The sequence below is a fragment of the Oncorhynchus nerka genome, linkage group LG24 (genome assembly GCF_034236695.1).
Source record: "Oncorhynchus nerka isolate Pitt River linkage group LG24, Oner_Uvic_2.0, whole genome shotgun sequence".
NCBI lineage: Eukaryota > Metazoa > Chordata > Actinopteri > Salmoniformes > Salmonidae > Oncorhynchus > Oncorhynchus nerka.
The window spans coordinates 3987588-4000180 of NC_088419.1; the positions used below are offsets into that span (position 1 = coordinate 3987588).

At 46.0% G+C, this 12593-nt stretch overlaps 1 protein-coding gene across 3 annotated transcripts in view; it reads right to left on the reverse strand.

Annotated features, from left to right (window-relative positions):
* ccm2 (CCM2 scaffold protein) overlaps window positions 1-12593 on the reverse strand; it is a 75202-nt gene that overhangs the window by 11187 nt on the left and 51422 nt on the right. Inside the window, exons 1-4 of one of the 3 annotated variants that reach the window (XM_065008556.1) lie at window positions 9535-9623; window positions 4006-4182; window positions 3774-3857; window positions 3330-3513 (exon numbers count right to left, since the gene is read on the reverse strand). In XM_065008556.1, the coding sequence (XP_064864628.1) occupies window positions 3330-3513; window positions 3774-3857; window positions 4006-4182; window positions 9535-9546 (457 nt within the window). In that variant the 5' untranslated portion in view covers window positions 9547-9623. Of the gene's footprint in view, window positions 1-3329; window positions 3514-3773; window positions 3858-4005; window positions 4183-9506; window positions 9624-12593 lie in introns of those variants that run through there. The other 2 variants (XM_065008554.1, XM_065008553.1) reach the window with 2 other exon arrangements.

Genomic DNA, 12593 nt, shown 5'->3' on the forward strand with positions numbered 1-12593 from the left:
ACACCATCATTACAATCATAATAATCAGGTTTCCTTACGTACGTATCTAGATACATGGACTCCTCTGATACAGGAACGATACACATCTAGATACATGGACTCCTCTGATACAGGAACGATACGTATCTAGATACATGGACTCCTCTGATACAGGAACGATACACATCTAGATACATGGACTCCTCTGATACAGGAACGATACACATCTAGATACATGGACTCCTCTGATACAGGAACGATACACATCTAGATACATGGACTCCTCTGATACAGGAACGATACGTATCTAGATACATGGACTCCTCTGATACAGGAACGATACACATCTAGATACATGGACTCCTCTGATACAGGAACGATACACATCTAGATACATGGACTCCTCTGATACAGGAACGATACACATCTAGATACATGGACTCCTCTGATACAGGAACGATACGTATCTAGATACATGGACTCCTCTGATACAGGAACGATACACATCTAGATACATGGACTCCTCTGATACAGGAACGATACACATCTAGATACATGGACTCCTCTGATATAGGAACGATACACATCTAGATACATGGGCTCTGATACAGGAACGATACACATCTAGATACATGGACTCCTCTGATACAGGAACGATACACATCTAGATACATGGGCTCCTCTGATACAGGAACGATACACATCTAGATACATGGACTCCTCTGATACAGGAACGATACACATCTAGATACATGGACTCCTCTGATACAGGAACGATACACATCTAGATACATGGGCTCTGATACAGGAACGATACACATCTAGATACATGGACTCCTCTGATACAGGAACGATACACATCTAGATACATGGACTCCTCTGATACAGGAACGATACACATCTAGATACATGGGCTCTGATACAGGAACGATACACATCTAGATACATGGACTCTGATACAGGAACGATACACATCTAGATACATGGACTCCTCTGATACAGGAACGATACACATCTAGATACATGGGCTCCTCTGATACAGGAACGATACACATCTAGATACATGGACTCCTCTGATACAGGAACGAAACACATCTAGATACATGGACTCCTCTGATACAGGAACGATACACATCTAGATACATGGGCTCTGAAGTTCTTCAAAGTTTTTTGTAAAAACGGAACATTTGCTATCTAACTGAGAGTCTCCTCATTGAAAACATCTGAAGTTCTTCAAAGGTAAATGATTTTATTTGAATGCTTTTCTGGTTTTTGTGAAAATGTTGCATGCTGAAAGAGAGGCATAATCCTATGCTAGGCTATCAATACTGTTACACAAAAGCTTGTTTAGCTATGGTTCAAAAGCATATTTCGAAAATCTGAGATGACAGTGTTGTTAACAAAAGGCTAAGCTTGAGAGCAAATAGATTAATTTCATTTTACTTTGCGATTTTCATGAATAGTTAACGTTGCGTTATGCTAATGAGCTTGCGGATAGATTTACACAATCTGGATACAGGTTTTTTTTGTAGCTAAACGTGACGCAGAAAATGGAGCGATTTGTCCTAAACAAATAATCTTTCAGGAAAAACTGAACATTTGCTATCTAACTGAGAGTCTCCTCATTGAAAACATCCGAAGTTCTTCAAAGGTAAATGATTTTATTCGAATGCTTTTCTGGTTTTTGTGAAAATGTTGCCTGCTGAATGCTAACGCTAAATGCTACGCTAAATGCTACGCTAGCCATCAATACTGTTACACAAATGCTTGTTTTGCAATGGTTGAGAAGCATATTTTGAAAATCTGAGATGACAGTGTTGTTAACAAAAGGCTAAGCTTGAGAGCAAATAGATTCATTTCATTTAATTTGCGATTTTCATGAATAGTTAACGTTGCGTTATGGTAATGAGCTTGAGGCTGTAGTCACGATACCGGATCCGGGATGGCTCGACGCAAGAAGTTAAAACAACCTGTCTGTTTAGGATGAATAATATCTGACAATACCTTTTTCATTTAACGCGCTATGCATTTTGCTATAGTCTAGTTTTAGCATCACGGTCCATAGAGGTATTTAAAACCGTGTTATAAACACCATAATAATATTGCTTGTAGGGTTGAGACATTATTCTACATATCAACGATAAGTTCAGAACATTAATACAGCACCACAGTTCTGTATTTACGATCCTTTACACTATTAGTGGTTCCATGGTTGAAGTCCGTTAACTATCAGACAAATTAGCAAACATTTCATTTCAAACTTCACATTTCTCTAGTATCATAATGAACAATATTAGCAAAATGCCCGCGATAAGTGATCAATATAGTCAGTTGTCAATCGTTTTTGGTTTATCGGACCCAGCTCTAGTAGGTAGATAGGTGGTTAGGTACCTGTGTTGAGCACCACCAGGTGTAGTGGGATAAGGTAGGTAAAGTGGTTAGGTACCTGTGTGTTGAGCACCACCAGGTGTAGTGGGATAAGGTAGGTAAAGTGGTTAGGTACCTGTGTGTTGAGCACCACCAGGTGTAGTGGGATAAGGTAGGTAAAGTGGTTAGGTACCTGTGTGTTGAGCACCACCAGGTGTAGTGGGATAAGGTAGGTAAAGTGGTTAGGTACCTGTGTGTTGAGCACCACCAGGTGTAGCGGGATAAGGTAGGTAAAGTGGTTAGGTACCTGTCTTGAGCACCACCAGGTGTAGTGGGATAAGGTAGGTAAAGTGGTTAGGTACCTGTGTGTTGAGCACCACCAGGTGTAGTGGGATAAGGTAGGTAAAGTGGTTAGGTACCTGTGTGTTGAGCACCACCAGGTGTAGCGGGATAAGGTAGGTAAAGTGGTTAGGTACCTGTGTGTTGAGCACCACCAGGTGTAGCGGGATAAGGTAGGTAAAGTGGTTAGGTACCTGTGTGTTGAGCACCACCAGGTGTAGTGGGATAAGGTAGGTAAAGTGGTTAGGTACCTGTGTGTTGAGCACCACCAGGTGTAGTGGGATAAGGTAGGTAAAGTGGTTAGGTACCTGTGTGTTGAGCACCACCAGGTGTAGTGGGATAAGGTAGGTAAAGTGGTTAGGTACCTGTGTGTTGAGCAACACCAGGTGTAGCGGGATAAGGTAGGTAAAGTGGTTAGGTACCTGTGTGTTGAGCACCACCAGGTGTAGTGGGATAAGGTAGGTAAAGTGGTTAGGTACCTGTCTTGAGCACCACCAGGTGTAGTGGGATAAGGTAGGTAAAGTGGTTAGGTACCTGTCTTGAGCACCACCAGGTGTAGCGGGATAAGGTAGGTAAAGTGGTTAGGTACCTGTCTTGAGCACCACCAGGTGTAGTGGGATAAGGTAGGTAAAGTGGTTAGGTACCTGTCTTGAGCACCACCAGGTGCAGTGAGTCGTCTCGTATGTATGCCACGGCAGCGATGTCGTGGATGGGAACACGCAGTATGATATCCTCTCCATCCCGCCACACCAGCTTCACATTATAGGCCGACAGACTGACCACTGCATCCTGCTCCGAAGTAAGCTGACCCGCCAACTGGTGGGACTTCTAGGTAACCAGGAAATGACGTCACAGTTTCACTCATGTTGTTCCCATCGCAACACAATATATCCCATGACTTTTCTTTGTAACGTCGTGGAAAAGTGAAATATCAGAGGCTTTATTCAAAACGATTCAAAAAAGAAAGATAACACTTTTTTTTTTTACCTTCTGTGAATAAATCTTGACTTTTAAATTCTTTAGTTTAAATTCTTTAGTTTAAATTCTTTAGTGAACTATATAAAGGATCCATTTGAGATGCAACTTACCCTGGCATTGTCAATGAGCTGTAGCACCTCTGTTCGGCTGGAGGGGTTCAGGTATCCTGGTACTGACGTCAGCTGGCCCAAGTACTACAGAACAGAGGATATAGTCACTTCATTATTAGGGGTTTTTCAGAAGCAGTGGGGAGACCTGGGATGCGAAGCTATCGGCCAACACTCTTAGCTCTTAGTCAGGTCCTCCTCCGTGCCCCGAGAGCCTTGACCTCTGACCTCTCACCTTGACTTCCTTCTCTACGTAGTCATTGAGCAGGATGTCAGGGTCGATGCGGTGGTCGGGGAGGGAGAGGGAGAAGGTGTGGAGGGCACGGCGTTCTGTAGTCTTCTCCTGAGCCTTTTTATCTCTACCCTTTTCTCCCTTCAGAAACACACGCTTGAAGGGAGACACGATACCCGGCTGCAGGGGGAGGTAGAGGGAGGGAGAGGTAGAGGGAGGGAGAGGTAGAGGGAGGGAGAGGTAGAGGGAGGTAGAGGGAGGGGGAGGTAGAGGGAGGGGGAGGTAGAGGGAGGTAGAGGGGAGGGAGAGGTAGAGGGGAGGGAGATGTAGAGGGAGGTAGAGGTAGAGGGAGGTAGAGGGGAGGGAGAGGTAGAGGGAGGTAGAGGTAGAGGGAGGGAGATGTAGAGGGGGTAGAGGTAGAGGGAGGGGAGGTAGAAGGGGAGGTAGAGGGGAGGGAGAGGTAGAGGGGAGGGAGAGGGAGGGAGATGTAGAGGGAGGTAGAGGGAGGTAGAGGGGAGGGAGGGAGATGTAGAGGGAGGTAGAGGTAGAGGGAGGTAGAGGGGAGGGAGAGGTAGAGGGAGGTAGAGGGAGAGGGAGGGGGAGGTAGAGGGAGGGGGAGGTAGAAGGAGAGGGAGGGAGAGAGTGAGAGGGGATGGAAAGAGAGGAGGTAGGGAGGGTAGAGAAATAGTGACAGGGGAAGGGAGGGGAGAGGTATCTTATTAATTCACAGTAACAACAAAGTATCAATAATATAAAGTCACCTAGGCCAGAGTATCTTTATGTTTAACTATATATAGGCTAAGCCAACACATCCATATCAGGCTACGCCTGCCCCAGTGTTTACTCTGGCCTTGTCCGTTCTGCTGCCCCCGTGTTTACTCTGGCCTTGTCCGTTCTGCTGCCCCCGTGTTTACTCTGGCCTTGTCCGTTCTGCTGCCCCTGTGTCTACTCTGGCCTTGTCCGTTCTGCTGCCCTGTGTTTAATCAGGCCTTGTCCGTTCTGCTGCCCCCGTGTTTAATCAGGCCTTGTCCGTTCTGCTGCCCCCGTGTTTAATCAGGCCTTGTCCGTTCTGCTGCCCCCGTGTTTACTCTGGCCTTGTCCGTTCTGCTGCCCCCGTGTCTACTCTGGCCTTGTCCGTTCTGCTGCCCCCGTGTTTAATCTGGCCTTGTCCGTTCTGCTGCCCCCGTGTTTACTCTGGCCTTGTCCGTTCTGCTGCCCCCGTGTTTAATCTGGTCTTGTCCGTTCTGCTGCCCCCGTGTTTAATCTGGCCTTGTCCGTTCTGCTGCCCCCGTGTTTAATCAGGCCTTGTCCGTTCTGCTGCCCCTGTGTTTAATCTGGCCTTGTCCGTTCTGCTGCCCCCGTGTTTAATCTGGCCTTGTCCGTTCTGCTGCCCCTGTGTTTACTCTGGCCTTGTCCGTTCTGCTGCCCCGTGTTTAATCTGGCCTTGTCCGTTCTGCTGCCCCGTGTTTACTCTGGCCTTGTCCGTTCTGCTGCCCCGTGTTTACTCTGGCCTTGTCCGTTCCGCTGCCCCCGTGTTTAATCAGGCCTTGTCCGTTCTGCTGCCCCCGTGTCTACTCTGGCCTTGTCCGTTCTGCTGCCCCCGTGTTTAATCAGGCCTTGTCCGTTCTGCTGCCCCTGTGTTTAATCTGGCCTTGTCCGTTCTGCTGCCCCCGTGTTTAATCTGGCCTTGTCCGTTCTGCTGCCCCTGTGTTTACTCTGGCCTTGTCCGTTCTGCTGCCCCCGTGTTTAATCTGGCCTTGTCCGTTCTGCTGCCCCCGTGTTTACTCTGGCCTTGTCCGTTCTGCTGCCCCCGTGTTTACTCTGGCCTTGTCCGTTCCGCTGCCCCCGTGTTTAATCAGGCCTTGTCCGTTCCGCTGCCCCCGTGTCTACTCTGGCCTTGTCCGTTCTGCTGCCCCCGTGTTTACTCTGGCCTTGTCCGTTCTGCTGCCCCCGTGTTTACTCTGGCCTTGTCCGTTCTGCTGCCCCTGTGTTTAATCTGGCCTTGTCCGTTCTGCTGCCCTGTGTTTACTCTGGCCTTGTCCGTTCTGCTGCCCCCGTGTTTAATCTGGCCTTGTCCGTTCTGCTGCCCCCGTGTTTACTGTCAATGTACCCTTGAGCACTTAACCCTAATGTCCTCCAGGGGTGCTGTACTAGCATGGCTGACCATTGTGTGAGAAAAATACGTATTTACCTGATTTGTTTGATATTAATAGTCAAATTATATACGTAACAAATAGTAAGATATTTGTGTTCTACCAATGCTGTGTTTTTGTAAAAGGATGGTCTCCATCCACTCTAGTAGACTGGACACTAACTATTTAACTTTTACACATTAACAAGTGCAATATACCAAATGAAAGATAAACTTCTTGTTAATCTACCCATCGTGTCCATTTTCAAAAAGGCTTTACAACGAAAGCACAACATATGATTATGTTAGGTCAGAGCCAAGTCACAAAAACACACACAGCCATTTTTCACAAAAAGCAGAATTAAAGATAAACATAATCACGAACCTTTGATTATCTTCATCAGATGACACTCATAGGACATCATGTTACACAATACATGTATGTTTTGTTCGATAAAGTGCATATTTATATCCAAAAATCTCAGTTTACATTGGTACGTTACGTTCAGCCATGTTTTGCTTCCAAAACATCCGGTGATTTTGCAGAGAGTCACATCAATTTCCAGAAATACTCATAATAAACATTGATAAAAGATACAAGTGTTATTCACAGAATTAAAGATAGACTTCTCCTTAATGCAACCGCTCTGTCAGATTTCAAAAAGACGTTACGGAAAAAGCACACCATGCAATAATCTGAGTATGGCGCTCAGACGACAAATCAAGCCAAGGAGATATCCGCCGTGTTGGAGTCAACAGAAGTCAGAAATATCATTGTAAATATTCACTTACCTTTGATGAGCTTCATCAGAATGCACCCCCAGGAATCCCAGTTAAACAATAAATGTTTGATTTGTTCGATAAAGTTCATAATTTATGTCCAAATTCTTCCTTGTTGTTAGCGCGTTCAGCCCAGTAATCCATCTTCATGAGGCGCGAGCACTAGGTCCAAAAGTTCCGTTACAGTCCGTAGAAAACATGTCAAACGAAGTATAGAATCAATCCTTAGGATGTTTTTAACATAAATCTTCAATAATGTTCCAACCGGAGAATTCCCTTGTCTGTAGAAAAGCAATGGAACGGGAGCTAACTCTCTCGTGACCGCGCATCACGGGCTCGTGGCACTCTGCCAGACCACTGACTCAAAGAGCCCTTATGAGCCCCTCCTTTACAGGTGAAGTCTCAAACAAGTTTCTAAAGACGGTTGACATCTAGTGGAAGCCTTAGGAAGTGCAATTTGACCCCATAGACACTGTGTTTTCGATAGGCCAAGCTTTGAAAAACTACAAACCTCAGATTTCCCACTTCCTGGTTGGATTCTTCTCAGGTTTTCGCCTGTCATATGAGTTCTGTTATACTCAGACATCAATCAAACAGTTTTAGAAACTGCAGAGTGTTTTCTATCCAAATCTACTAATAATATGCATATATTAGCAACTGGGTCTGAGTAGCAGGCACTTTACTCTGGGCACGCCTTTCATTCAAATCAAAATCAAATCAAATCAAATCGAGAAAATGCTGCCCCCTATCCCAAACAGGTTAACAACACTTTCTGATAAAAACTAGTTCATTGCATCCGCCATGGAGCCCAGTTTCATAATATGACCATATGTCCCAGCTGCCTGCCGTAGTTTTGAAGTAATCACGAAAAAAAACAGGCCTTATTTTAGAGCATTTTTCACCCTGCCAGCTCCTATTAGTTCTATTGAGCACCGTGGCACCAACTTGTCTTCCAAGCGTTCTAATCCTATTGTTCTATGTCACAATGCTTTGCTATTCATGACGATGAGACCTGCCCACGTTGTTGGTAGTTCAAATTGAAACAAAAAAATGACTCTTGGAACTCTGAGGTTGAACCTGCATTGCTTGCTGTTTGGGGTTTTAGACTGGGTTTCTGTACAGCACTTTGAGATATCAGCTGATGTACGAAGGGCTTTATAAATACATTTGATTTGATTTTGATTTGTCCCATTGTTTCCTATAGGGGAAACATGTCTGTCTATTTCACCAAATGTCTTGCAACGTGTGCATATTTAGATGTTTTCAAGTCGGACACCATTTTAAAAATCAGGAGAATCTCCTCTTTCTAATGATTTAACTCTGGGCAACGAGCTCGGTTGTCATCAAACACTAGCCCACAACTACTTTTTGCCCTTGGAACACTGAGCTCCCCCCATTGTTTTCCTATGGAGAGGCATGCCGGTCTATTTTGTCAAATACTTTAGCCCTACGGCACCCTATTCCCTATATAGTGCACTGCTTTAGACCAGAGCCCTACGGCACCCTATTCCCTATATAGTGCACTACTTTAGACCAGAGCCATACGGCACCCTATTCCCTATATAGTGCACTACTTTAGACCAGAGCCCTACGGCACCCTATTCCCTATATAGTGCACTACTTTAGACCAGAGCCCTACGGCACCCTATTCCCTATATAGTGCACTACGTTAGACCAGAGCCCTACGGCACCCTATTCCCTATATAGTGCACTGCTTTAGACCAGAGCCCTACGGCATCCTATTCCCTATATAGTGCACTACTTTAGACCAGAGCCCTACGGCATCCTATTCCCTATATAGTGCACTACTTTAGACCAGAGCCCTACGGCATCCTATTCCCTATATAGTGCACTACGTTAGACCAGAGCCCTACGGCATCCTATTCCCTATATAGTGCAATAATTTAGATCAGAGCCCTATGGAACCCTAACCCCTATATATATAATGCACTACTTTAGAGCAGAGCCCTATGGAACCCTATACAGTGCACTACTTTAGACCAGAGCCCTGGGGGATGCCATTTGGGACAAAGCCTTACTATCTCTGGTAGCAGCCCACGTTACGCAATATTGCAGGTTCCCAGCATATTCACCATCAGCTTTTCAGCGCTAAAATAAAACACTACCCCAAGCATGACATTAGCTATGTGGTTTTATACGACACTGCTGTGAACAGTACATAAAAACCTGCTGTTGTACACACACACACACACACACACACACACACACACACACACACACACACACACACACACACACACACACACACACACACTTACTTGGCCGGAACATAGTTCTGAGTTACAAACCACAGATATTGATTAGGTATATAAAATTTTAAAAAAAACATCCACATCTTCCTTCTGCTTTCTCCAAAAGTTGAACACATGTTAACTCTACACTTACAATGTAGACCTAAGTGTGGAGTTCCTGTTCAGGTTAGCTGCTGAAGAGCACTGCTAAAACACCACCAAATACAACAGCAAGAGAAGCAGCAAAATGAAGAGTTCCATTAGAGCGTTGACAACGTCACCCATGACGACAGATCAGACAACGAATAAATAATAAAAAATAAAAAATAAAGGAAACTAACTTTTCCCAGCGTAGACATGTATTCCTACCTCAGTCTCCATTTAGCCTCAATGAAAGAGGAGCTGTTGTTTGTGTCTCTGCCTGTTGTCTGTGTCTGTTTGAGGCACTTACTGGGCGGTGTCTGTCAGAGATAGTCTAGTCACTGAGCGGTGTCTGACAGAGATAATCAAGTCACTGGGCGGTGTCTGACAGAGATAATCAAGTCACTGGGCGGTGTCTGTCAGAGATAGGCTAGTCACTGAGCGGTGTCTGTCAGAGATAGTCTAGTCACTGAGCGGTGTCTGACAGAGATAATCAAGTCACTGAGCGGTGTCTGACAGAGATAGTCTAGTCACTGAGCGGTGTCTGACAGAGATAATCAAGTCACTGAGTGGTGTCTGACAGACATAGTCTAGTCACTGAGCGGTGTCTGACAGAGATAATCAAGTCACTGAGCGGTGTCTGACAGAGATAGTCTAGTCACTGAGCGGTGTCTGACAGAGATAGTCTAGTCACTGAGCGGTGTCTGACAGAGATAGTCTAGTCACTGAGCGGTGTCTGACAGAGATAGTCTAGTCACTGAGCGGTGTCTGACAGAGATAATCAAGTCACTGAGCGGTGTCTGACAGAGATAATCTAGTCACTGAGCGGTGTCTGACAGAGATAGTCTAGTCACTGAGCGGTGTCTGACAGAGATAATCAAGTCACTGAGCGGTGTCTGACAGAGATAGTCTAGTCACTGAGCGGTGTCTGACAGAGATAGTCTAGTCACTGAGCGGTGTCTGACAGAGATAATCAAGTCACTGGGCGGTGTCTGTCAGAGATAGTCTAGTCACTGAGCGGTGTCTGACAGAGATAATCAAGTCACTGGGCGGTGTCTGTCAGAGATAGTCTAGTCACTGAGTGGTGTCTGACAGAGATAATCAAGTCACTGGGCGGTGTCTGTCAGAGATAGGCTAGTCACTGAGCGGTGTCTGTCAGAGATAGTCTAGTCACTGAGCGGTGTCTGACAGAGATAATCAAGTCACTGAGCGGTGTCTGACAGAGATAGTCTAGTCACTGAGCGGTGTCTGACAGAGATAATCAAGTCACTGAGTGGTGTCTGACAGACATAGTCTAGTCACTGAGCGGTGTCTGACAGAGATAATCAAGTCACTGAGCGGTGTCTGACAGAGATAGTCTAGTCACTGAGCGGTGTCTGACAGAGATAATCAAGTCACTGAGCGGTGTCTGACAGAGATAATCAAGTCACTGAGCGGTGTCTGACAGAGATAGTCTAGTCACTGAGCGGTGTCTGACAGAGATAGTCTAGTCACTGAGCGGTGTCTGACAGAGATAGTCTAGTCACTGAGCGGTGTCTGACAGAGATAATCAAGTCACTGAGCGGTGTCTGACAGAGATAATCTAGTCACTGAGCGGTGTCTGACAGAGATAGTCTAGTCACTGAGCGGTGTCTGACAGAGATAATCAAGTCACTGAGCGGTGTCTGACAGAGATAGTCTAGTCACTGAGCGGTGTCTGACAGAGATAGTCTAGTCACTGAGCGGTGTCTGACAGAGATAGTCTAGTCACTGAGCGGTGTCTGACAGAGATAGTCTAGTCACTGAGCGGTGTCTGACAGAGATAATCAAGTCACTGAGCGGTGTCTGACAGAGATAATCAAGTCACTGAGCGGTGTCTGACAGAGATAGTCTAGTCACTGAGCGGTGTCTGACAGAGATAGTCTAGTCACTGAGCGGTGTCTGACAGAGATAGTCTAGTCACTGAGCGGTGTCTGACAGAGATAGTCTAGTCACTGAGCGGTGTCTGACAGAGATAATCAAGTCACTGAGCGGTGTCTGACAGAGATAATCTAGTCACTGAGCGGTGTCTGACAGAGATAGTCTAGTCATTGAGCGGTGTCTGACAGAGATAATCAAGTCACTGAGCGGTGTCTGACAGAGATAGTCTAGTCACTGAGCGGTGTCTGACAGAGATAATCAAGTCACTGAGCGGTGTCTGACAGAGATAATCTAGTCACTGAGCGGTGTCTGACAGAGATAGTCTAGTCATTGAGCGGTGTCTGACAGAGATAATCAAGTCACTGAGCGGTGTCTGACAGAGATAGTCTAGTCACTGAGCGGTGTCTGACAGAGATAATCAAGTCACTGAGCGGTGTCTGACAGAGATAGTCTAGTCACTGAGCGGTGTCTGACAGAGATAATCAAGTCACTGAGCGGTGTCTGACAGAGATAGTCTAGTCACTGAGCGGTGTCTGACAGAGATAGTCTAGTCACTGAGCGGTGTCTGACAGAGATAGTCTAGTCACTGAGCGGTGTCTGACAGAGATAGTCTAGTCACTGAGCGGTGTCTGACAGAGATAATCAAGTCACTGAGCGGTGTCTGACAGAGATAATCAAGTCACTGAGCGGTGTCTGACAGAGATAGTCTAGTCACTGAGCGGTGTCTGACAGAGATAGTCTAGTCACTGAGCGGTGTCTGACAGAGATAGTCTAGTCACTGAGCGGTGTCTGACAGAGATAGTCTAGTCACTGAGCGGTGTCTGACAGAGATAATCAAGTCACTGAGCGGTGTCTGACAGAGATAATCTAGTCACTGAGCGGTGTCTGACAGAGATAGTCTAGTCATTGAGCGGTGTCTGACAGAGATAATCAAGTCACTGAGCGGTGTCTGACAGAGATAGTCTAGTCACTGAGCGGTGTCTGACAGAGATAATCAAGTCACTGAGCGGTGTCTGACAGAGATAATCTAGTCACTGAGCGGTGTCTGACAGAGATAGTCTAGTCATTGAGCGGTGTCTGACAGAGATAATCAAGTCACTGAGCGGTGTCTGACAGAGATAGTCTAGTCACTGAGCGGTGTCTGACAGAGATAATCAAGTCACTGAGCGGTGTCTGACAGAGATAGTCTAGTCACTGAGCGGTGTCTGACAGAGATAGTCTAGTCACTGAGCGGTGTCTGACAGAGATAGTCTAGTCACTGAGCGGTGTCTGACTGATAGTCTGGTCCCTGGGTGTAAAGCCTGCTGCTTCATTCACTTACGTGTAACAGTTGGTACGTAAAGATTGACTGACACACACAGTACGTCTTTCTCCAGAGGAAAGGGAGT